This window comes from Pygocentrus nattereri, chromosome 16, assembly GCF_015220715.1.
Source record: "Pygocentrus nattereri isolate fPygNat1 chromosome 16, fPygNat1.pri, whole genome shotgun sequence".
Taxonomy (NCBI): domain Eukaryota; kingdom Metazoa; phylum Chordata; class Actinopteri; order Characiformes; family Serrasalmidae; genus Pygocentrus; species Pygocentrus nattereri.
In genome coordinates this window covers 33906431-33933018 of record NC_051226.1, presented here as the reverse complement: position 1 = coordinate 33933018, position 26588 = coordinate 33906431, and the positions used below count along the sequence as shown (strand labels likewise).

Below are 26588 nucleotides of genomic sequence, written 5' to 3'. Positions count from 1 at the left end.
AATTTGGGGAAGCCCTTGTATAAGAGAACACTGGTGGTTTAAAAACCTTCTTAATACACTTCAAAATGGTTCACAGATGTTTTATGTGCTGTGCAGAAAGCGTGGCTCCCCTTCTGATCCAAGATGTGCCTGATTTAGCTCTGCTCTCACAGAAACCCCAAAAAAACACAGGACTCCCACATACTTCATTGACCTGCCCAGGTCCACCACTGTTCACTATTCCAGGGTCACGCTGGTTATCATGCAATCTTACTGAAGCACAAAAAAAGAGATCAGAGCCAGCAACAACCATTCGCTCCCACAGAGTGAACAATAAACTCTCCAAAAGCCACTTGCCTTTGAAAAAGGATTCGCTTTATTTACAGGTTTGTTTTGGATGATCCGTAGATAAAAATGTAGAGAATGCTTTGCCTCATTGAGCCAAAGATGCAACTCCTCTCTCTCCCTCTCTCACCGTTAATTTCTGTCAAACTCTCTGACGGAGAGCGGTGGAACAGGTCCAGCTTTGTGTCTGATTGTGTCCACGTCCAGTTTTCTTCTCCTCAGTGGCTCTCCCCCTTCTTCCCTACAACCTACATCACACAGACAGAAGCACAACAACATTATTATTATTATTATTATTTGGGCAGTCGTGGGCTGGAGGTTAGGGACCTGGCCCTGTGACCGGAAGGTTGCCGGTTCAATCCCTACAGTCCATGACTGAGGTGTCCTTGAGCAAGACGCCTAACCCCCAACTGCTCCCCGGGCGCTGTGGATAGGGCTGCCCACCGCTCCGGGCAAGTGTGCTCACTGCCCCCTAGTGTGTGTGTTCACTAGTGTGTATGTGGTGTTTCACTTCACAGATGGGTTAAATGTGGAGGTGGAATTTCCCCGGTTGTGGGATCAAAAAAGTATCACTTAACTTAATCCTGCAACTGCCTCCAAACCACTCAAACGCCCACTATTTATGCTTTATTTGAATCATCTTCGCATCGACTGGTTCTAGTTTGTTCTGTAACTACTGTGTGAATGTGTACGGCCCCAGATAACCTCATTTTAAATAAGAGTTTGATGTATGTATACACAAAGTTTCAAAACTACTCACCGGTCTGTACAGCCTATATATGGAAACTAAAGCCTTGGGTTCACTACGCGACTTTTAAAGTCTTAATAGATAATAAAAGACTGGGCATCTCACACTATACATCGCTCCACACCTGAGTGACTTTTCTCCATTGGCTAGATTTTCTTCTTTCACGCTCTCAGTTTCATTGGTTGTTGCAGGAGTCCATTTAGATTGAGTTGCTGACCAGTTTACACTAGATTACAAAAGAGCTCAAAAAAATTAAACATTTGATAAATTCCAACTGATCTGAAACGCGATCTGGAGGAAAGAAATCGGAGTCTGAGCCACTCACATGCGACTCGACTCTCTCCGACTGTCGACTCCGACTGACCCAAAATTCTGCAGACTAGAGCCGAAAAGCATAGACTTGGCTAGACAGAGAATCGGGACTAAAATCAAGGTAAAAGTCGTGTAGTGAAACCCCGACTTAAGCCTGTTTTGAATTCAGTTTTTGTGATGTCACAAAAACCAACACAACCTAAAGCAGTTTAGATCTGCCCACTTGAGGTTATAACAAGCGTTTAAGTCTGGACTGCATTTTGAATATGATCCAAAACGGTGTAGCCAATCAGAACAGATCTCATTTACATAAGCACAGTAACAAAACAGCCTGTTTGACTCTAAGGGGTAAAGAAAGGTTAGAAATTGCTGATACAAACAATGAATGAGGATTTTTTTGTTTTTGGTACATAAAACCACACAAATATTATTTTAAAAATACAGGAAATATGTGCAATCTGGGCCCTTTAATTACTTTGTGGACTTCAAGTGGACACTGGCCACTTTGTGTTGAGAATTTAAGCATCTGACAGATGAAAATGATACCTGAATGGGTTATATATGAACATATGAGATCTACATGAACATAAACAGTAACACGGACGAGCTCCGTCGAACAGAAGGGGCGATAATGACTTGCAAATTATTCACTTTTTGTAAAATAGGTCTATATCATCAAAAAAAAAACCATTTTTAAAATAAGATCATATGGGGGCAGTCATGGGCTGGAGGTTAGGGAACTGGTCCTGTGACCGGAAGGTTGCTGGTTCGATCCCCAGCACCGACAGTCCATGCCTGAGGTGTCCTTGAGCAAGACACCTAACCCTCAACTGCTCCCCGGGCGCCGTGGATAGGGCTGCCCACCGGTCCGGGCAAGTGTGCTCACTGCCCCCTAGTGTGTGTGTATTCACTAGTGTGTATGTGGTGTTTCACTTCACGGATGGGTTAAATGCGGAGGTGGAATTTCCCCGGTTGTGGGATTAAAATAGAATCACTTATAAATATACAAATACAGGCCATATATGGAACCTAGTGACATCACAAAAACCAACACATCTCCACATATCCGATTAGCCCCGCCTCTCCACAATAAAGCTTTATGGAGTGGTTCAGACTGCTTTCTGACTGAGACCAGCCAATCAGAACAGTGCACATTTACATATATCAGTGTGCAAACATTTTCGCAAAAAAACCTGAAAAAAATCTTACTCGTTTGAAGTCGTTCATGTTGGTGGCCTGTACCGGCGTTCCTATAAACGTCAGATAGTTCACCTTCGTCGTCTCCTCGTCACCCAGGTTTGACTTAATGAACAGCTGCAAACATTCAAGCCAAGTGAAAGCATAAATATTGACTGGTATGTCAATACACTTCACCACCACTTGGGGGCGACCTTGTCTCAATGATAGTAAAATGTTCTATTCCAGTAAAATGCATTGAAATGAAAGGTCTTGGGAGGATGCAAGCCAATTATTCACTATTCTCATCATAATGTTAATTCTGCTGACCTAAACATCAAGCTAGACCTTTCAGAGCAGGGGTCACAAGCCAAATATTAAGAAGGGCCTTTCAACAAAAATCAAACCACAATGGGAGTCACAACATTATGTCTATTTTATTAAAGTATCTCACCACCTTGGCTGTAAATATGTCTCAGCATGCTAATGTTCTGTAATATACTAAAAATACAATTTAAATGAACAACGTACGATTCTACCTTAAATGGTGCCAGAGATGCCAGAATGCAACTACTGTACCATTTAAGGTGGAACCGGAAAATTCAAACAAGAAGGTGGTGAACGAGAAACTGACTTCAGCTTTGCAACTTTGTGTTTGACAGTTTCTGTCCGTCTCCAAATTATCGGTGTTCACCTTAAATCTTTCTTTTTGCCTTTTTGTCAGCTACTAGCTAAGCGAGATTGTTGTCTGCGTTGCTATGGTGAACAGCAGTGGACCAGTGAAGTCTAACCTGTTTTAGAGCCTGTACACGCGATGTTAATACATATAGATGCATGACTCTGTCCAAAAAAATGTTTGTGCTTATTTTTCCCCCTCCAGACTCAGCAACATTACTTCTTTCAATTTGAACAACACCAGCAAAAAATAGCAGCTTTAAGAATGGAGGCATTTAAGCAAATATATGCTGTCATATCTCAAATGTTAGAATATCTCCAAATGTTAGAAAATGTAAAATGATAAGTATTAATATTGACTGAAAGCTGTAAACTCCTAAAAAGCTAAGAACATACTGCACCCACTTAACACTAATCTTCCGCGAGCTACGAAAATTTTCATAAGGGAAACCAGCGACCATGTAGCCCACTCCCCTGCTGTGAAGCGATTAACGCCCATTGTCTTGGTAATGATATGGAGTGCGGTGGAAGTGGAAACCCCCCATGCCCACCTCGAGCTCATACAACTCCCAAAGCAACGAACGTGATACAACTTCAAGGTAAACTTGAAGTTACAAGTGGACTGTATATGTTACCGATCCTACAACAAGCGGCAGAAAATTTGTAGACCCGTGTTTCAAAAGTTAAAATTCAAGCGCACGTAGCAGCAGACGTAGAGACGACTGTTTCACTAATGAATCCCGCTAAACAATAAAAAAAACCTACAGTTTGAATCTCGCTCTTTGTACATTTCTTTTACTATAATATATAATGATATTTTTCGTCATCGAACACTTTCGGTTCTGCGTTTCAATTCGTGTAAGCGCTGTTTATTCTATTTTATGCTGTACTGCATCCAACAACAATTGTAAAGCTATTCTCGACAGAATCGCTGGTAATTTCATAAGTACGGGAGAGTTCCTCCCCCCCATCAGACTCACAGCTGTCCACGTTGGTAAGGATAGCCAAAACTTCTTTAGCGGTGTACGTCCTCTGGCTTGCCATAGTGCTTTCAGTCTTCTCCACACAGGATAGTAGGGACGAATTGAAATGCAGAACCGAAAGTGTTCGATGACGAAAAATATCATTATATATTATAGTAAAAGAAATGTACAAAGAGCGAGATTCAAACTGTAGGTTTTTTTTATTGTTTAGCGGGATTCATTAGTGAAACAGTCGTCTCTACGTCTGCTGCTACGTGCGCTTGAATTTTAACTTTTGAAACACGGAAAGGCAATAATATGGACCCGTGATAATGGTCCACTGATGTAAATGTGTGGCGCTTCTTACATAACGCCAATACTGCGCTAATGACATGCACATCCGGCAACAACATGAAAGACGATAATATGGACCCGTGATAATGGTTCACTGATGTAAATGTGTGGCGCTAATGACATGCATAAACAAGAAAATCTGTGGCTCCATACCTCTAGCTGAAAAGAAAAATTGAATCTATCTATCTATCTATCTATCTATCTATCTATCTATCTATCTATCTATCTATCTAATTCAATTGCACGTAGCAGATAACGTACAGACGACTATTTCACTAATGAGTCCCACTAAATAACAGCAGAATATTATATATTTGCAGAGGATATTAGTAGTAGTATTAGACTTTCTGTGTGCACCACAGAGCTGCTGTCTCAGTCCTCCTCTGTGAATTAACATAATAAAGGGTGATGTATGGTCCTGCTAATTGCTGGCAAGAAGGAGGGGTGATGTCCTGAGGATCTTGAAATCTCAGGAGGGCTAGTGTTAAGACTACCAGGTAGATGGTAAGGATACATAATTACAGCTAAATGTTTAAAAAAAATCTTTTTTGGTGTCTATGCATAAATCAAGTGGTCAATCCCATCTCTACCAACTTTTCAGTACAGCTAATCCCAATAGTACTTAACTTAATGGAACTTGCTTCTCGTTTTAGTGGCCAGAAGGGTTGTACATTCTAAGACTGCCAATTAGTCATAACTTCCGAACTGAACTTCAGAAATTCTGTACATAAGGGCCCAAATTAAAGAGAGAGAGAGTGGGAATAACATACAGTCACGCTGTTGACGTTCTGGAATTTGACGTATCGGAGCGAGATGAGGCCGTCGTCTTTGTAGTCTTCTTCGGTCAGCTCCAGCATCTGTGTGGGCTCGCTTCTCTCTGCGTCGTCGAAGTCCATAGAGCGCGGGAGGTTGATGAAAATCTTCACACACTTCGGGGCTTGAGCTGAGGGAGAGAGGGGAGAAAGTCAAACTCGTCCCCAATGTGGGCGTTAACCCCAACATAAAGACTCTATAAAACACTCGAGAGTCTGAGAGCACGTACAGTTTGGGTAGGAGACTGCTGACCCTTTCAGTCTGGGAGTAGGGATCAGTGTCAACTATGGAGGGAGGTTTTAATCATAGATGCTGTGCAAAAGCCAGAGACCACCCTTTAATCACAAAATATAATATCTCTTCTCAGTATTAAGTGTGTCCACCTTATTCCAGCCTCCATTCTTTTGAGGAGACTCACTTTCAGTTTCTCAAGTAAATCTGCAGACACACTCAAGTTCAGTCTTAGAAATTGGTTGATCATTGTTGCAGTAAACACATTCGGTGCTGCTGAGGTCTGGACTCTGAGGTGGTCAGTCCACTGTTCAGCTTCTTTCTTTGATGTGTCTGTCTCCTTTTCTCAGTGAGGTTCTTCTTGACAGTTACGCATCCTTTCAGACCCACAGCACTGAGTGGTCTTCTCACAGTGGAAGGATGGGCAGAAACACCTGTGGATGTTTTCAGATCTGAAGCAGCTTGATTTTCTCCTCCCTCTCAAAGATGAAAGCTTTAAGTGCTGTTTATCTGATATGGGTAGTTTTCTTTTGCAAATTATCTTATATATAATATCAGAAATATTTCCTTATAAGTGAGTAACTTGTTCTTAATTAAATAAGCAAAGGGTGGACTATGACTCTTACATAGTACTATGTGATGTGAACATGAGAGAGCGCTTCAGAGCAGTTTTGCTTTCACATAAACGTGGCAATTTTTCCCCATAATCAATATTATGCCTAATCAACTTCACTGACTGATTGTTGCAGCCCATATTTGGTGGTTTCCTAAACCTTAGTCACATCATTAATAATCAAATGCTTCTAAAGCAAAATCTGGTGTATTAAAGCAATTATTATGGGGCAATTATTATTATGGGGCAGTCGTGGGCTGGAGGTTAGGGAACCGGCCCTGTGACCGGAAGGTTGTCGGTTCGATCCCCAGAGCCGACAGCACATGACTGAGGTGTCCTTGAGCAAGACACCTAACCCCCAACTGCTCCCCGGGCGCTGCGGATTGGGCTGCCCACCGCTCCGGGCAAGTGTGCTCGCTGCCCCCTAGTGTGTGTGTGTGCTCACTAGAGTGTATGTGGTGTTTCACTTCACGGATGGGTTAAATAGTCCCCGTTGTGGGACTAATAAGGGTCACTTAAACTTACACTTAAACTTAAGAAAATAAAAAAGTGCACCCAGCATTACCAAATTTTACAAGCAACAGACGGCTTACCCAAGTCTGAGGACTGCAGCTTCATAGAGAAGAGCTTTACAGGCTGAGTGAAGGCAATCGTGATGAGTAGCTGCAAAGAAAGAGAGAAACTTAATACACTGTGTATTAGCCTCCACACACCTGCAGTGTAAACTGAAAGCTCTCTCATGTAAGCTTTATATCACTAGAAGCATTAACTACTGCGATTCAATTCCAAAACATTTTACTTTCACTTCAGACACAAAGCTATGAAGCTTCTCAAAATGACAATCTTTCTGAAACAAGAGTACAAATACCTAAACATCTGCTACACTAACAGTATCAGATGGACTGATACTGTCAGACATGCATATTTTCTTCAAGACTAGTAACATATTCTGTAGTACAAGGATGGAGGTGATCAGTCCATAAAAAAAAAATTCCATAAACAGCCTGATAATCGGCTAAACTAAACTGTCCCCATAATACCGCAGAATGTACTTGTTGTTGGCAATACAGTAAATGATTGTTATTGTGATAAATTTTGATGCACTTCACTTTTCTGAGTATATGCTGGGGGTCATCTGTACTTCTAGAACAGTTGCACGGATCACAAAAAAGAAAGAGCCTGTAAACAACAACCAGTGTACAGTAACTGCCTGAACTGCACAGCTGTTTGGACAGAAGTCCATTATAACAACATTACTTTATTTAGATTTCACCCCCATTTTCAAGTTGTCCCCTTGAAATGATATGGTTCTCTGACATTTTGGTACTACTGTTTGGTCAGTGTATTTTGTCCATATTACATGTTGAAAAAACTTATTGTGATGAATACCGTGAATTGTTAAAATGTCTTGTAGTATTGTGATGTTCCATTTTTGCCCATCTTTAGTATGCACTGACAGACGCCACTGAATATGCCTCCTAATAAGATATCAGACTTAATGAAGCAAAGTGAAAGCGAAAGCTTGTGGGATGTTTTTAAACAGGCTTCTGCAGCTCTGTGTTGAATAGGAACTCTCTATAGCTTTTCTCTATTAACAGGAACAACTAATTATGATCTAATACTCAGTCAGGCTCATCTCCTATTGCTGGCTCAAGAGAAAATGAACCAGCTGCATATCAGACATGTTGGCTTACCTGTTCATCGCAGTCTGATTCAAGGTAGGACGAGTCCTTGATTAAGCAGTTATCAAAGCCGCAGTCGTCACTCTCGTTAAGACACTCGCATCCAGCTTTATTCACAAATGGCATGAGGTCCATCTGCACACACAAAAGATAAGGACACACAAAGTATAAATAGCTATGTTCAATCTACTGCAAATATCAAGATCGACACTCTGGCCCAAAAACTGAAGCTGAACTGAGGCTTTTGCACTCCGTCACACCCATTTTTTGAATACTTTCATCCTCTCAAAAACTGTGGGTACAGATGTCATCGTCGTCATGCTTGCAGGGACTTTCCTCTCTGCTTGTTTTTTTGCTGTACTCTGCACATCGAGAAGGATGTTGTGATTTCAAGTGATATCAAATCTGTCCTGGAGTTCCTGGGTGAAGTGCCCTCTCTAGATGCTCGGCAAGAGCAGAGATCATTAATCGCTTTGTAGAAATCGTGAAACAGTTCCACATGGACAACACTTTCACTGTTTGGATGCGTCTGTCTGAGTGAGACAAACTCAATGTCATTTCGTTTTCAGACTCATTTCTATTAGCATTAAAATGACTTGCATAGTGTCAAAATAAGACTACGCTGTACGCCTCTTTAGCCCTTGATTCTTCAGTCAACATCTAAACAGCTAAAAACAGCACATGCCTGTTAGTTTTTAGGCTTACAGTGCAGTTTCTACGAGAACCCTGTCATTACAGTGTTTGCTCAGACTGAAGATGCGACAAAGCAAATACGGCTTTGAGGAACAAGCTAAAATTTGCTCTGTATACAATCCTGTCATTAGACATGAAAATCAGCGTAGCACCCAGGACTAGGCTTAATCTGTGCCTGGAACAGCAACCCTGAATGTTTCAGCATTTCTTCAGTGGGAATCTTGGAATACAGCCCAAATATTACAGTTCATTTTAATTTAACACAGACATCGCCATTCTTACTGGTTTACACTGCCCATGCTTGTCTCACTTTTCCTACAAAATGAAGTATAAGAATAGCGACTAGCATAGCTGATGATGCCGCTGTAGGCATGTTCACTCTTACCCTACATCATTAAGCATCCCCTGTTAGTACATGACCTTCTGTTCACGTATGGGAGTGACCGAGGCTAATATGACCCATTGTAATTTTGTTGTAAACGGCCTAGAGTCCAAACTCACATATCCTTTAGGAATGTCCGAATCCTCGTTGCTCCCTGGATCATTCTCTACATGCTGTTTGATCTTCTCCTCCAGGCCCGAAGCATCCGCTCCCTGGTACTGATCCACCCGCACTTTGTTTCGGAAAAACAAGAACGTCGGTGTGGCGGAGATGTTGTTGGCTGCAGCTGTTCCCTAAGAGACGAGAGATGTGAGACATGGGTTTCGGCTTGAAGCCAGTGCTTAATATTTCACGTGTGATGCTACTGTATTGGTCTGTAGCGCAGTACTCCATCCCTCAACCTCATCGGTTTGACAGAATTCACGATTTTATACAGTTTTTCCATGTTTGCTTTCATCTCACTACGACACAAACCCTATGGTGTGAACCAATTCTGCCTAGACATTGATCTGCAGGCTAACAAAGACAAATATTTGCATTTCAAACCAGACAAAAATCCACCCGTGGTTTCTCTAAAGGTCCGTCCACCTTTAAAACGAATCAGCAGACGAGGGTTTTTCCATTTGTGAAACGTAAAATGGTTAAATCCTGTTTCAGATAAACGAATGAATAGATGAAACAGCCAAAACGTCTAAATGAATCAGCTGCAACTCCCTGTGCTGGCCGTGTGGTCTGGGAAACCAGCCCCAGACGTTTAGAAGACGAATCTAAAGATGTACACCCCCTCACTAATTTTGTAGACGCCACAAACGTAGACGTCAGATGTTATATCAGCATCGCGGCCGCAAACGCCGCCTGAATGACGGTCCACTCACCTGACACACATGGACGTCCACCTCAAGAAAGACAACGTGTGGGTATTTGCTGCTCAGCATGTTGAAGGCTGGAGCTATTCTCAGACATGGTTGACACCTGGGGATAAAAGAGCAAGCGTCAGAACGGAAAGAGACACGAATAGGGCGAAAAGAGAGAAAGAAACCCACAGCTGGAGCTCAGATGGGCAGGATATTGAACACTGAGCCACAGCAGCTCTCCTGTGAGTGTACAGTGAACTGAATTCAGCCACAGTGGCTTTATATTGTCTATTACTGTCCATAGCACTGTATTAAGCCATAGTGGCTTTGTAATATTAACACCCAATAAACTGACATTGCTCTATTAATATATACCAACCTGTGAAACAGCTTTATGTTAGTTAAGCCAGTTGAATTCAGCTTTATTCCTTTATTTACTCTAATATTACTGTCTGCCTTTAGCTCCTCGCTGTTTTGCTAAGTCATACATAGCGGTGTGGCTAGGCTAACGGCTAACACAAAACTCAATTTCTCACCACTTTTTCTAGACTAAGACCTCAACGCTAGCCCGAAATGCCCTTAATTCGCCCACATTTAGTCTCGGTTTTACAGCGGTAAGCCCCGGGTTCTCCGCAGCTCTGCTCTGGCGATGCTAAGCTAACGCTCCCTCTCCGCTGAAGGCCCGAAGCCCCGAGCTCGAGTGCAGTCCTTACCCGGCCATGGTGAACTTCACCACGGCGAGTCTGGAGCCGGCGCCTGTGAGTTCGGGCTGGAACTCGGCATCGTTGGCGATGACCTTCACCCCGACCATGTTAGACAATATCGCGACTGATCATTCAACTTCAAGCAGCACCGAAAAACACGGGTCATACACTTAATAAGACAGACAGTATTAACACAGCAGCGGCTTCACGATCGCAGACTCGACCGCTTTCTTGCATGGGTGTGACGACACAGCCGACCTCGACCAATCAGGAGTCTCCGCGAGCGTCTCAGCCCAAAAGCTTGTTCCCTTGTTCCCTTGTTCGCTTGTTCCCTATGTAGTGAACACTACCTGAGATGTTTTACGCTTTATTTAACAACTTATAAATAGATATAATATCAATATAATGTATATATCATGATATTATATCACGTATGAGTGCTACAATAATTAATAATCATTAATTGCTAAAAATATTTTTATTAATTAAGGAGTGCCTATACATTTCAAGGTCCTCTAAAAAAACTGAAGTCACAAGTTTAGGCGAGAAATTTTCTATTTACACTTGCTTTTAATCAAACATGCAGTTTGGAAGCATCTAAGTACTGACAGCATCCACAATATGCTCATAAAATCATATTGATGACATTGTGATGTCGATAAATATTGCCGGGTTTGCTCAGCCCTACGTGATAGCGCAAAACCTTATGGTATTCCAGTAATGAGGGACACCTGATGTCTCCTGTTTGTCGGAAAGTCATTAAAAAAAATTAATAAATGAATGAACTCAAATCATTAATGACAGTGGCCTAAATGCAAACATCTCCAGCATTTGGATAAACATTGATCTTTTTATCGACTGAAGTCGAGCGGTGTTAGTTCATGTCCAAAAGTTTTCCATAAAGGCAGAGAGTCCCAAAGTTCTAGTAAATCTAGTCCCTTTCATGGCCTAATCAGGCCACCCATTTACGTTCCCTAGTTAGCAGTCCTCCATGTAGGGAACGAGGAGTCGATTTGAGACGAGCCCACAGAAAACCCCCAATGTGGCTGACAATGAAAGTGAAACAAAATAGTCTTATATGTCTGGATTTGACTGGCACTGTGAATAATACTGTAAACGATACCACTGGTAATACCTTGTAGTTTAGACCTGCTAAGGGTTCTTTTTCAGGACTGCCGTGTTTTTTTTCTTTTCTTCAGTAACCTTTTATTCCCAAAACATGGACAAATATGCTGGGGATTAATTATGGTGTAAACCAGGGCTCCAAAACTCTTAAAAGAAAAACAACAGCTGACAATCCATTTTTCTGGTGTAACAGCTGACAAACTTGTCAGTGTCATGAGTTTGAGAATCTCAGGATTTTGTTTGGATAAAGTCCGAACATCAGTGAAAGCCATTAAATATTACCTATTGTTATTATAACACAGTGCCTTGCAAATGAAATCAATCCCTTTAAAAAGTAAGCAGATTGTTGGGATTACAAATGATATTTTGTGTGATGTTGTATTTTATATTAAAGACTGATCCTCAACGTGAATTCATTTAGTGATATTGGTTTTATTTAAGAAAATATCACCCACCCCACCCCCTCTAAAAAAACAAATAATACTACTTAACAAATGCTTTTTGCATACATATTCAACCCCTGTGCTGTGGAAGCTCCAAGTGAAAGTTAAACGGTGTTTTAATGGGAAGGGGCTAAAAAACGATGTGTTTGGATATTCCAGTGAGGAAATGGAAGCTGTATCAAAACCACCCAGACACATCAGAGCAGGAAGAAGACGCTGTGGGGGAAACTACAGAGAGGCCAACCTTCACTCTGAAGGAGCTACAGAGTTCAGTAGCCGAGACTGGAGAGAAGATACACCAGTCAATTATATGAAGAGCTCAGCATATGACTGGCCTGCATGGCAGGGTGGCTAGATAGAAGAAAAATGACCCATCAAAACCCATGTAGAGTTTGCCAGAAAGCATCAGTGATCCAGCTAAAAGTCGCGGCCAAACGGGACAAAACTGGAGTTTTTTGGTGCAAATTTAAAATTGGTGCAAACATAACACTGTCTATTCCTCAACAACCACCGACCCAGCAGTGAAGCATGGTGGTGGCAGCATCATATAGTGGGGATGCCTTTCCTCAGTGAGGACTGGGCTTCTTGTTCAAACTGAAGGACAGACGGATGGCACAACATACAGAGAGATACTGCAAGACAACTTCTGTTTGATAAAGAACTAAAGCTTTAGAGAAACTTTACCTTTAGAAGGACAGCGATTCCAAGCACAAGGCAAAGCAGCACAGCAGTAGTCGAACAGCTAAAAGATGAATGTTCTACAGAAAGTCCTTTAATAAGCAGGCATGATTCCTCAGTTAGCTTTTAATTTTCTGCTGGCAAAAAATGAATTTTGACTTTAAAAACATTGACAGAGCTCATTGGTTTGTGATAAAGGGCTTGTATCATGGAAAACTGTAGTTTTGTAGCTTTTTGAAACAAAAGAGTTTGACGTCATACGTAAACACTGTGAAACTTTCAAAGAAGTTCACTTCCCAGTCCGAAACTAAGCTGCAAAAACAGTTCGCTTTAAATTCACTGTTTTTGTGATGTCACAAAAAACAAAGCATTTACATATACATACATATATCCACCTGTTCAGCCATCAGCAGTTTAACCCCACCCACTCACATCGGATTTTATAAGGAACTATTAAGCCTGGATCTCTGGAATAAGGCATAATATCTTGTCCCTGTGGGACGTCCTTCGTGTGCTTCGTTTATTGTGGTTATTTGTCTGTATTCTGCATTTTCTTTCAATTTCTGTGTGTTAATATTAATGAAGGGAATTAGCATATTTATTAGAGGTCCGCTGCACTCACAGATGTGTTTGTTATGATTATATACAGTGATGTTTGTATCAAATTTTATCAAAGTTTCCAAATTGTATAATTTTTCCAAATGTAGCTGTTTTTGGTTATGTGCTGTATGTCATGAACAAGCTTGAACCCATCACGGTCAAATGCACTTACATATGCTAATGAGAGGACATCCTAGGCGCAAGGCACATGAGGTCAGCGCATGAGCTCCAAGCACCAACAAGAGCGGCAGGAAACTGAACTAGAAACTTTTTCTGGACGTTCACTAGAAGCTAGTGAGAAGCTGAGTGAGAAGCCCTGCTGGAAAAGCAAGCATGTATTATTATAAGTGTAAATGTAGGGGTTAGGATTTGGGACGGACACCTGCCAATAGAAAGTACATATATGATGATTGTGTATATATTTAGTGTATTACTATATCTATTAATGCCTTTGGTGTAAACAGATCAGAACATAATCCTTAAGATATAATCTTGTAAATATAAAGTCTGAAGTCAAAAATCAGGAGCCTCACACAACCATCTGTCCCTGCTGACCATCTGAAGAGCCTCCACCTCAGTGAATAACACCAAGGACAATTTTATCAGATTAAAAAAAATTTTATTTTTAACATAGTGAAACCGAAAGATTGTGTCCAGTGCGTTTTTAAACACTGTGAGAATGAAACAAACAGATGATAAAAATGAAAAATGGATCGCTCCATTTTCCAGTTATGGCACCTTTTTTCCCAGCATACAAAACTAAAAAAAAAATAGAGAAATGCTTCATTAAAGTTGGCTAAAAATGTTATATTTAATCAATAAAACATGTCATATGTCTGGGAGTGCTCAAAGCATTGCACCCAACTGTAAGTCTGCAGTGTTACATGGGTGGTTAGTCTCCAAAGCATCACCTTCAGGCTTCAAGACTTTATCCTCCCTTTAGAACACTAGAAGGCAGCAAACATCAATTCAGCCTTTTAAACATGTACTTGCTGATATACACCCTTCAGTATAGCTCATCTGTGTGTTTATTGTCTGCAGTGGCACAAGATCGAACCTATCCTTTATAAACCGATGTAGGTTTATATTTCTACATATGACAAGAGTGGCAGGAAATACCCTCTCTAATAACTTCAGGTGGGTTTAAGGCAATGAAGTTCATAGTTTTTACAGCAACTGAGGAAATCAATCTACCTATCTATCAGATCAGGGCCCCATAACACAATGCCTTAACTTGCTTACTGCTGTGATAAACACAGAGACACAGTATAATATGCAGTCTAATAAAATGCAATGTAAGATAATTCAGTGTTCAATAAAATATAATAAATTCAGTCTAAGGTGATTCCACACACAATGGAAATGGTTTAGTTTAAAAGTTGTAGTAGCTACACTGCTACAGTGAACAAAACTGTGAACTTAATTTCTTTTGGCAAAAATTGCTACGTTTTCTCATTTAAACACTGTTATGGCAAATTTCTGAGGAAAGTAGTTAACTTTATTGGCTTTAAGAAACATGTACATCAAAAAGTAAGTGAGAGTGGAGGTGCTGTGAGTGAGCGGGAAGGACCACAGGGCGAAGAAGCGTTTGAGGCTGCAAAGAAAATCAAGTTTGGATTTCTTAACAGTCCATTTATATCTACCGATATCTATTCATATTGTTAGTTAAATGTGTAGAAACCAATCTGAAGGCATTCGGTTTAATGTCAAGTAAGGAAATGAAAATTTCACACAGAAACTTGTTCAGGTGAAATGACTAGCTAGTTAGCTAACTTATTTGCTTAGCTTGTTAGCTTAGCTGCCATTTGCCAGTCAGAGTTGAATATGCATTTTGATTTAGGACCATTTTATGGTGTAGAACTACTAAGCGTGGAAGTCTTGAGGTAAAATGAGAGATGATATCTGCTAGCTAGACGGCTAGACTCTCAAATTTGCCAGGGAACATTCTAGAAATGACCCTGTTTAAGGCTGCAACACTTATGCTAGCAGGTTGAAATAATCAGTAGCACAAACAGAAAGGCAGAAGCACACATTTGAACACAAAAATGTAGCTATGTTCAATATAAGAACTGAACATTTCGGAAAACATGTTAACATTAATCACACGGGTGAAATACTTTTTTCGCTGTGGGTGAAAGAGCTGATGTTGGGGCTCCAAGCACTGTCTTATTTTCCTCATCCCTCCTGTACTCGCTTAGCGCTCATTGCTACCTGCTGTTGCTTTGGTTATCAGCACCTGTGTTGTTTGTGACTAGTGTTGAAATTCCGAGCTTCCTTACTTGAGTAGTTTCAGAAGGATTTTCTGAGATTCAGTGTGGAAAAAAGCAGCGTAAATACCCCATTAGCTGTGACTGATTCTCAGCTGACCTCGGAACAGCCGTGGTCCGGAAATAGACTGAACTGCCCACTCTGTTCATCTCTGTATGAGACTCTACGCAGCCCTGAATACCAGAGTAACGTTAGCTTTGACTTCTTGAGATGTTAGATATGCAGCACACATGCTATAGGTGAATAATGCGTGGTGAAAATGTAGCTAGGTAAGTTTATGAGCACAATCAATACTTTAAATTGTAAAATGCAAACTCAGTATTTCATTATTGGTTTGAACTGCTCGGCCTGATTTAATCCAGCTCCAGTGACTGCTCAGTTTAGGCTACAGGCTCCGTGGTCAATGATTTTAGTGTTAAAATAAGAAATTAAAGTGGTATTGTGTTACCAACACATAACAAACTACAACCGGCATGAGAAATTTCACTGTTAACTAGCATATTGATGGCATAGCATCATGTAACTAATATTACTAAAAAAACAGCTGCTATATTAGGCTGTATTCTGTCTCATTAACTGTATGAGTAGCTGTCTTTGCCATTGGCTGGGGTTTAACTAAGACAGCCTTTTATAACTTATGTGTAATGTCTGCTTTAACAGAATCAGTGAGGACAAAGATGTAAAAGAGACAAGCAGAGAGCGAGAGAAGGGGGGTGTGGGGCATGGTGGTAAAAATGAAAATAAATCAATTTGAAACTATCACTTGATTTCATGTATGCTATAGGATGTATTTTCAGGTGAAAATGAACATATAAATAAATATCTACATAATTAATTAAATACACTTAAACCGGGCAATTGGAGTTAAATCAGTTTATGGAAGAATGGAAGGATTGACATACACTATATTGGCTAAAGTATTCACTTGTCTGCCTTCACATGAATATGAACTTCATCCCATTCTTAATCCACAGGGTTTAATATGATGTTGACCCACCCTTTGCAGCTATAACAGCTTCAGCTCATCTGGGAAGGCTTTCCACAAGAGTTAGGAGTGTGTTTATGGGAATTTTTGACCATTCTTCCAGAAGCGCATTTGTGAAGTCAGACACTGATGTTGGACAAGAAGGCCTGGCTCGCAGTCTCTGCTCTAATTCATCCCAAATGTGTTCTATCAGGTTGAGGTCAGGACTCTGTGCAGGCCAATCAAGTTCTTCTACACCAAACTTGCTGATCCATGTCTTTATGGACCTTGCTTTGTGCACTGGTGTGCAGTCATGTTGGAACAGGAAGTCCCCAAAATGTACCCACAAAGTTGGAAGCATGAAATTGCCCAAAATCTCTTGGTATGCTGAAGCATTAAGAGTTCATTTCACTGGAACTAAGGGGCCGAGCCCAACTCCTGAAAAACAACCCCACACCATAATCCCCCCTCCACCAAACTTTACACTTTGCACAATGCAATCAGACAAGTACCGTTCTCCTGACTCTGCAGAAACCTGCCGACCTTTGCGCACTATGTGCCTCAGCATCTGCTGACCCCACTCTGTCATTTTACGTGATCTACCACTGCATTGTTTAGTTGCTGTCGTTCCCAGTCATTTCCACTTTGTTATAATACCACTGACAGTTGACTGTGGAATATTTATGGGACACCCAAAAACCTTAAAGATTGTTTGTTCTCTTTAATAGAGCTTTTGGTAACACTTTATAATAACATCCATCCATCTTCAAAGCCGGTTCTCCATCAGGGTCGCAGGAGGGTGCTGGAGCCTATCCCAGCGGTCATTGGGCAGAAGGCAGGATACACCCTGACTGGAGAGGTTGCCAGTCCATCGCTGGGAAGACAGACAGACAGACACAGACAGTCACTCACACCCAGGGGCAATTTAGCATGTCCAATTGGCCTGACTGCATGTCTTTGGACTGCGGGAGGAAACCAGAGAACCTGGAGGAAACTCACACAGACACGGGGAGAACATGCAAGCTCCACACAGAGAGGACCCCGGTCACCCAGCCGGGGAATCAAACCCAGGCCCTCCTTGCTGTGAGGTAACAGCACTACCCACCACGCCACCATGCCACCCCTTTTATAATAATATCATCCATCCATCCATCCATCCATCCATCCATCCATCCATTCATTTTCTAAGCCGCTTCTCCGTCAGGGTCGCGGGGGGTGCTGGAGCCTATCCCAGCAGTCTTCGGGCGGAAGGCAGGATACACCCTGACTGGAGAGGTTGCCAGTCCATCGCTGGGAAGACAGACAGACAGACACAGACAGTCACTCACACCCAGGGGCAATTTAGCATGTCCAATTGGCCTGACTGCATGTCTGTGGACTGTGGGAGGAAACCAGAGAACCTGGAGGAAACTCACACAGACACGGGGAGAACATGCAAGCTCCACACAGAGAGGACCCCGGTCACCCGGCCAGGGAATCAAACCCAGGCCCTCCTCGCTGTGAGGTAACAGCACTACCCACCACGCCACCATGCCACCCCTTTTATAATAATATCAATAATATAAATTTTCTGTTGCATGCAAATGTTCTGCAAAGCCACAAAGCTCAGCGTTCCCTCCAGAGGGAGAAACTCTCCCACAAAAACCACATTTCTCAGCTGCCTGAGACACCTTGTTGAAATTCCAGCCCTTTTTCTTTGTTACAAGATGATACAATCTCATAACACAGAGTAAAAATGTCCCACTCTGAAACGTGCTGCTCCAGTCCAGCTTGTGTATGTGGATCTGGTCTACCCAGGGATCGGGGATTAGCTAAGTAGCACACTACTTTTTGTAGTCAGCTACGATTTTTAGCTAGTAGCTGTAGTATTTATAAGTATTTATAGTACCTATAAATTTTTGTGTAGCTATAGCGAAAACCAAGCTTCAGGTGATCCACACAAAATTTAAACCACAGAACACTGGGCTGGTGGTGACTGTGCAGGGCATGCATTGATCACCCCTTACTAGTAGGCTTAACTCAGGGGTCACAACCGAAATGTTAAGAAGAGCCGTTTTGTCCTTCCAACAAAAATGAAACCACCTTGGGATACACAACATTTTATGTCCAATTTACCATCTTGGCTGTATTGTATTGCTCTGTTCTGTGTTCAACTCTGTTCCTTTTCTCTGGGTATCAACAGTGACTTTTTTTTCTAGCAGTACCTGAGCTCAGGACTGTCTCTCTCTCTAACCTACTAGTAACTAGCAAAGATACTTACTCTAGATAGACAAAGCACTTCTTGTAAGTCGCTCTGGATAAAAGTGTCTGCTAAATGCTGTAAATGTAAAATGTAAATGTATGTGCTGCTAATTCAGCCAAAAAATATAACAAACTCATATTTATTTTGCTCTTCTTTAACCTTTAGCTCAGCTTTTCTCGCAAAGTTCTCTGCGAGTTTCTTATAAAATGTCTCTCATTGTTTGACTATTGAGGTTGAAGTTGCTTCTCATTCTCATGCTTCTCGTTCGAATTTTCCCATTCTACCTTAAATGGTGCCTGAGGCACCAGATTGTACTACTGTATGATTTAAGGTGGAACAGGAGGATTTGAATGAGAAGCTGAAATGAGAAAATGAGAAGCGACTTCAGCTTTGCTAGTTGCAGATTAAATATATCAAGAAACCATCTGAGCACTTGAATGAATGCAAATAAGTCCATTTGTCTCCAAATTATCAATGTTAGTTTTAAATCTCTCTCTTTGCTGTTTCGTTGTCTGCGTTGCTGTGGGACCAGCAGTCTGCATGTCAGTCTTCAAGATTAAAGGGTGAATTAGCAGTTCTATATTAACTCCAGTGTATAAGATTATTTATTGTGAAAACTGTGTTAGAACTGTGTGTTATAACGATTTTATCTAGAAATCTAGCTCTGCTGTGTAGCCGCAGCAGCTCTGCAGCAGTGGACAGATTATTCAGGCCTGATTCTCACCCCAAACAGAGTCAGAGTCAACAATAAGAATTTTGAGGCTGAAGTGTTGCTGAAGTTTAAATGACTCTGAATGTCGTGACTGTATATTTCTGAAATGTTTAAATTGGAGTAGTTTTATTTCAACACAAAATTGTTTGGTTTGTATATGGTTATTTTTGTTGATTTTTGTAAGGAAAACCTGTAAACCTGTAAAGAAAGTTTTTGTTGGATAAGTTTGATTGTTAGTTACACTTTTTGGTGATCTTTTGTATATTAGCTGCTTTTCAACTGTATGTTTCTTTCTGGCTCATGACTAAACACAGTGTCTTGTTCACACTTTCAGTTGGGCTTGTTTGGTGTTTCGGGTGGAGATTCACAAACATTCTGACAATCACGCTTTGAAAGTAGCTAAAAAGTAGTGCAGTACTTTTCAAAAAGTAGCTAAAAAGTAGCCACTTTTTCTGGAATCTACACATTTTGGGAAAGTAGCTACAAAGTTGCTAACCACAAATTTTTCAGTAGCTGTCCCAACCCTGGGTCTACCAACTTGTTCTACCAGACTTTCAGGATCAACTCTGGTTTAAACTGATACAGCAGAACCGACACTCTTGTAAGAACAGTCACAGGGCACAGGTGCAGGGCTGGAACTTGTAGCAGGACACTACTCTGGCAATCAGAACTGAGGGTGAGAAGACATGTACAGTATGAGGAAAATAGTGTTTATTTGGAACAATGAAACATGTAAATCCATTCTAGTACAGCTGAAAAATACAATTATAGATTTAAACTTTTTAAAATGTAAAGGGGGCATATTATTTATAAAACATAAAATGTCCCCTTTAAATGTTTAATGTGCTTGAATTTCTACGAATAGAATCACTTTTTTATATTTCAAAATATTCCTTTATCATTTGCTTGTCACTGAGTTAATGTATAGTAATTCAAATGTTGCATTATCAGTTGTAGCAGATGTAGCACTTTTATATTTATTAATGATTACCTGAGCCTGGTAAGCTTTAGTTATGAAGTGGCATAGTGGAGAGTACCTGATGAACTGGCTACAGAAACACTGGAATTAACTGGAAAAATATGAAGACCTCTACACTGATCAAGATAAAGGCAAATAAGCTGAATTTATTTTGATATTAGGTTGTTTTTGACAGAGGAAAATGAAGACATCAGTAAACACACTAGAAGTTTTTTAGGTATAAAACTTCATGGATAATGCAGTATTGTAATTGCACTCTATTTAGGATAATGATTTCATGAAAAGATTATGGAAGATCTGCATAATACAGGGAGATGGAGAGAGTTGCTGTTCACTTCATCTGTCATCCTATAAAAGAGGATATAACCAATGATTAAACACAGAATGTGAATAACATAGGCTTTATCATTAACATTTGTAATATTAGTACCAGGTGGAGGTACTGTGATGTTTTACAATGTGATTAAATTAGTTTTGCTTCTGGAATATGTTAAAAAAGCAAGAACCATACCCTAACTGCAGCAACGGAACTGAACGTCATTAAGACCAGTGTAGTCCCAAGACCATCCAGATGGTTCCACCCTTGTTTGAATACCACAGATACCTTTTCCCATGCAGGTTTCACTCCAAGAACCCCATTCTCCCCACTTCATACCATCACCCTCCACCACTGAACCATCCGTACATTTGAACCTGGAAACATTTGAGGGAGAAGAGTTTCTAACCCTAAAGCACCAGGTTAATTGTCCTTACAAACTACTGAACAACTGAAAAAGGTATGTTAGCAAATACTGAATCTTTGAATTATTATAAAACATTAATGTACTCAACTAATGTTATTGGCAGCAGGATCATCACAAAATATTCCTTGATTAGCTTGCACCCTCAGCTGAAAGGCCACCAGTTGTCCACTTGGGCACCACCTATCTGGCATCCATGATCCAAAGCTGAAAGAAGACAGCAAACGCAGATATAATTGTACCAGCTGTTGCAGTTATCACTGTATAGAGCCTGAAGCTACAGTGAAGGCCTAGTTACAGGCTCTGGGGCAACAAGAATGTAGGTGTGTGATATGACAAAAGTATCATATCAAGGCATTTTCATTCACTGCAAAAAATTCCAACACTTTGTGTTGGAATCTGAAACTCACAGACTGCGGCAAAATATTCGATTTCCAAAAGGAATAAGGATAAACAAATTTCTTTAGGATTTTATGCAAGAATACTTTTTCACTTTCATTTTTCAGCTTCCAAATAACAAAAAAAGGAAAAGTGCCACAGACTGGCAGACTGGGGTGGTGGTCCCCATTTTTTAAAAAATAGGACTGGAGGATGTGTGCCAACTATCCGGGTATCACACTGCTCAGCCTCCCTGGGAAAGTCTATGCCAAGGTACTGGAAAGGAGACTCCGACCGATAGTTGAACCTCACATTGAGGAGGAACAATGCGGATTCCGTCCCGGCCGTGGAACAATGGACCAGCTTTTCACCCTCTCGCGGATTGTTGAGGGGGCATGGGAGTTTGCCAACCCAGTCTACATGTGTTTTGTGGATTTGGAGAAGGCTTATGACCGGGTTCCCCAAGATATCTTGTGAGAGGTCCTCTGGGAGTATGGGGTACCAGGGCTACTACTCTGGGCCATTCAGTCTCTGTACTCCCAGAGTGAGAGCTGTGTTTTTTTACTCAGCATTAAGTCGGACCCTTTAAGTATTAGCGTTGGGCTCCGGCAGGGTTATGCCCTGTCTCCACTCCTGTTCGTGATATTCATGGACAAGGTGTCAAGGCATAGCCAAGGTCAGGAGGGCATTATGTGTGGAGGCCAGAGGGTGGCGTCTCTGCTGTTTGCAGAAAATGTTGTTCTTTTGGCTGAATCACATGGTTGCCTCCAGCGCTCACTGGAGTGGTTTGCAGCTGAGTGTGAAGCAGTTGGTATGCAGATCAGCACCTCCAAATCTGAGTCCATGGTCTTAGCCTGGAAAAGGATGGCATGCCCACTCCAGGTAAGGGGAAAGGACTTGCCTGAGGTGGAGGAGTTTAAGTATCTCGGGGTCTTGTTCACGAATGATGGGAAGAGGGATCGTGAGATTGGCCACAGGTGGCAGCAGTAATGTGGTCACTATATTGGACTGTAGTGGTGAAGAGGGAGCTGAGCCATAAGGCAAAGCTACCGGTCGGTCTACATCCCAACCCTCACCTATGGTCATGAACTGTGGGTAATGACCGAAAGAATGAGATTGCGAATACAAGCGGCATAAATGAGCTTTCTTCGCAGGGTGGCAGGCATCACACTATTTGATCGGGTGAGGAGCTCGGCCATCCGGGAGGAGCTCGGAGTAGAGCCGCTACTCCTCCGCATTGAGAGGAGCCAGCTGAGGTGGTTCGAGCATCTGATTTGGATGCCCCCTGGACGCCTCCCGGTGGGGGTGTACCAGGCACAGCCTACCGGGATAAGGCCCCGGGGTCGTCCTAGGACTGGTGGTATTACATCTCCAAGTTGGCCTGGGAGCGGCTTGGGGTCCCTGGGAATGAGCTGGAGGAAGTTGCAGGGGACAGGGTCATCTGGGATTCTCTGCTCTCCCAACTGCTACCGCTACCCTATCTGGCTTAAGCGGTCAACAACAATGATGATGGTCATGATCATCTACTTAATAATCATTGATGATGAGGGGTCTCAACAGAAAACTTTTACCAGACTGACCTCTTTGAAACAGATTTTATTAAACAAAGAGCAATGTAGATTTTAACTACATTGCATTTGCATAGTTGTGTATCTCAATTACTGGAAAATTCTGCAGTTTTAGTGTCAGAGCTTTTAGTCCAGTGTACCAACATTTTTCATTTTCCTCAGGGAAGCTCTACCTTCAGCTCGTACTCGCTACTACCTGTCAACCTTTTTGTACTTTTCAACTTTTATACTGCACAAATTAGATTTGGCTAGTTTGCTAAATGTGAATTCAGTGAGATGATTTGTGTGATGCCCATTATCAACTGCTTATGCTCCCACTTTCTCTGTGGTTCTACACCTTATTTACAGATGTTGCTCACATTGTTTAGATCGTTGCAGCAGAGGTGAAACCTTAGGGGTTTGATTGAATGTTTTAACATAAATAATGTTTGGACATAAAAACACATTGTAAACTAAATTGTAAAATAAGTTAGGATATTAGTAGCACCAAACTTCACTTCGCTGATAGAACACCCACAAACTTATTGTCTGTTTATTCTATAATAATTCTATATTATTATTGAATAAACAAGGTTATTCTGTAAGGACTCTTATTGTGAAAGTGGGGCTAGCTTGCTGGCTGTGTTCCATTAGATAAGGAAGTAGTAATCAGTCTAAAACAGACACCATCTTTGTGGCCAACTACAGCCCTTTAATAAAACACAATGTCTTGTTCATACATTCATTTAAGCTAAACATTTTCCTGTCTCTTGTAACCTTGTATGTAGAAATGCAATAATTTCAGCTTTACCTTCCTGTGGCAGAAGTCACTGTTGTATAGTCGTTAATTGGGCTAGTAGCTGTGCGAAGTGGAGTGCATTGAAGAGCGATTCCATTTAGGGCAGAATCATCGTAAAAAAAACCCTGCTCTGCATATACCTGGAAAAAGAAGCCAGCTTAGCATTATAGAATGTATTAATTCAGTTACAGATTCTACTGCTAATGTGATAAATGATATTACATATTTTTCTGAACTGATAGCAGTTTTATAGTCTTTTAATATGAATGTTTTTCCATGTAAATGCAGAAAACAGGAAAAGTTGGCCAAAAGCAGGTCATTTGCAATTGGATCCTCAACCTCCTGCCATGGAGGGATCATGACAGAGCATAATACTTTCCTCTAGTAGAAGATTCAGTGCCATCAAAGCCAGCACAGCCAGACATGTTAACTGCTTTTTCCCCAGAGTTGTAGCACATTAACCACAGTGGACACTCACATTTTAATCTCAAACTAAACCAATAAACCTCCCTTACACTGTTACAGTAGCATCCTGTACAAGTACATTTTTATGTTTATATCACTGTGATGTTATTGTATCTCGCTGCTGTAGGAACAAAACTTTGTATCTCCAATTTTGTTGTTGCAGTTTTTTATGTAATTTGAAAATGTTTGTTGCCCTTTACATCATGTGTAAATTTCATGATGAATGGACTAAAAGAAATGGGCCAAAATGACTTGGGAAAAAATCTGGTTCCACTGACTTACATTAAAAGTAACGTAGGTTTTTTCCTTCTCCTGTAAAGTTACGATTTTGGAGATACAAGGTTTTCTTCCAACAACAGTGCTATAGTACTATTTATAGTGTTTTTATAGTACAATTAACACTTGACCTGCATTATTACGGACATTAATATCTGCACATGTACAGATATCCACACATCATATGTACATCTCCTGAGCTCCTTTCACATTGGCTATTTTTTAATATTGTTCTTTTTATTATATTTGATTTAATTGGATCTTAATTTATTACTTGTTAACAGTCTGTTTCCTTGTTTGGTCTGTTTAATATGTTACATATCATACATGTGTGACTAACCAAGACAGATTCTTTGTATATGTAACGTACTTGGTGAAATAAAGAGATTCTAGCTCTGAATTATTTTATGCTCCACAAGATCTAAGCTATTTCATCATTATGCAACTGTGATAAGCTACAAAGTTATAACATATTGTCATTTCACCCAGAAAAAATGGCATAACAACCCTGACACAGGTGATATGTTAACTTGACATCAGAGCAGGCTTTCTGACAAGCAATGCCTATTGTAATAAGCCTTTATAAATGTTAATGTAGGTTTATGGCAGTTTCATGATAAGTTTATGAAGGTATCATGTAGTCTTGTGACCTTGTGAAGAGTAACTACAGTAAACTTCCTTAAACTTCCATTTCTACTCTATAGCACAGAGTTCTAGGTTAATGTTGTATCACATAGTGCAATAATACCACAAAATATGATGTACTTACCAAAAGGCTAAAACCAGATGCGTAGGTATCAGTGGGACACATCTGTTGATTGCCCCATGAGCCCCAGACCTGCCCATTTGTCACATAGATCTTTCCAATAGTAGCCCTGACAGCAATTCGAGTCTGGTTGGCATTATCTCTTTCTGACTGCCCTGTAATGCACAACCCGAAGGAGATCAAAAGCACAGGCAGAATGACTCTGAGGAACTGATTCATACTGTTAGATTATGTTCAATGAATAAGGTGGGTCTGTATTACAGTCGCTCTGTCCTTTCTACAAAGGAAAGCTGGTTTTCAAGACAGATGTAGATGCTGCTCTGTCAATAGACTGTCTGCGTCTGTGTGAAGCAACAGGCTGTTTTTATAGTACGCTGAACCTGTGGGAGAATTCACAAATTAACAAGTGTCTGTCTGATGGTGGAAAATATTGACCTAAAAAACGAGAGACAGTTACTCATCACATTACTTCCTTGTACATGACAGTCAAAGTCACATGCAAAGTGTCCAAAGAAAATCGAAAGTATGGTTATGAAAATCTTTTGTCCTTTAAAAGGTTAAGAACATACTAATTTGTTTTAGACAGATTTTTGCATGCTATACACACACACACACACACACACACACACCTGTGTACAGCACCTGGAGGACCAGCCCTTTTTATATATTAACTTGGAGGAAATGAATTTCCCCAACATATTTTTGGGAACTTTCTTAGAAGAACTTTTATCTTTTTTGTTCTTCTACAGCCTTGTGATGTTTCCTGCCATCCACCCAATGACTGCTGGGACGGCTCCAACTCCCTCTGCTTCCGACAAGGATAAACGTTTTACAAAATGTGTGTGTTCTTCTACAACTTTTTACAGTCCAGGGTCCATATTACGAAAACAACTCTGAAATCTGATCTGTTCAGTCACCATGACAACTTTTTAGTTAAGGCTAAAGTTAGGGTGGCAGCTGTTACAGAATAACTGTTCCTAATTTAATCATTAACTCTGGATCAGAAAACAGTATTGAAGCGGGTCGTGAAGTAAGGAGGCTCAAGTTAGTGGAGAATCCTGCAGAGGGAAAACTTTAATTCAA

General features: G+C 40.9%; 1 protein-coding gene and 1 long non-coding RNA gene across 4 annotated transcripts; both read right to left on the bottom strand.

Moving 5' to 3' along the window:
* Positions 1 to 332: 332 nt before the first annotated feature.
* On the bottom strand, positions 333 to 10775 carry txnl1 (thioredoxin-like 1). The gene is made up of 8 exons (XM_037545723.1): positions 10533 to 10775; positions 9841 to 9937; positions 9085 to 9258; positions 7903 to 8025; positions 6802 to 6871; positions 5322 to 5494; positions 2594 to 2698; positions 333 to 572 (listed from the first exon to the last, which is right to left on the bottom strand). Exons 1-8 carry the CDS (start codon positions 10628 to 10630, stop codon positions 543 to 545), a joined length of 870 nt encoding a protein of 289 aa, XP_037401620.1. The 5' UTR covers positions 10631 to 10775; the 3' UTR covers positions 333 to 542.
* Positions 10776 to 20654: 9879 nt separating this feature from the next.
* Positions 20655 to 26290, bottom strand: LOC108414822. 3 transcript variants are annotated; one of them, XR_001856923.1, is made up of 6 exons: positions 26135 to 26290; positions 25767 to 25885; positions 25509 to 25660; positions 24011 to 24138; positions 21046 to 21481; positions 20655 to 20882 (listed from the first exon to the last, which is right to left on the bottom strand). It is a non-coding gene; the product is annotated as an uncharacterized LOC108414822 (long non-coding RNA). The 3 variants fall into 3 exon arrangements; XR_001856922.1 differs by having other exon boundaries at positions 21046 to 21227; positions 21366 to 21481; positions 25509 to 25885; positions 26135 to 26286; XR_001856921.1 differs by having other exon boundaries at positions 25509 to 25885; positions 26135 to 26289.
* Between the last annotated feature and the right edge of the window lie 298 nt (positions 26291 to 26588).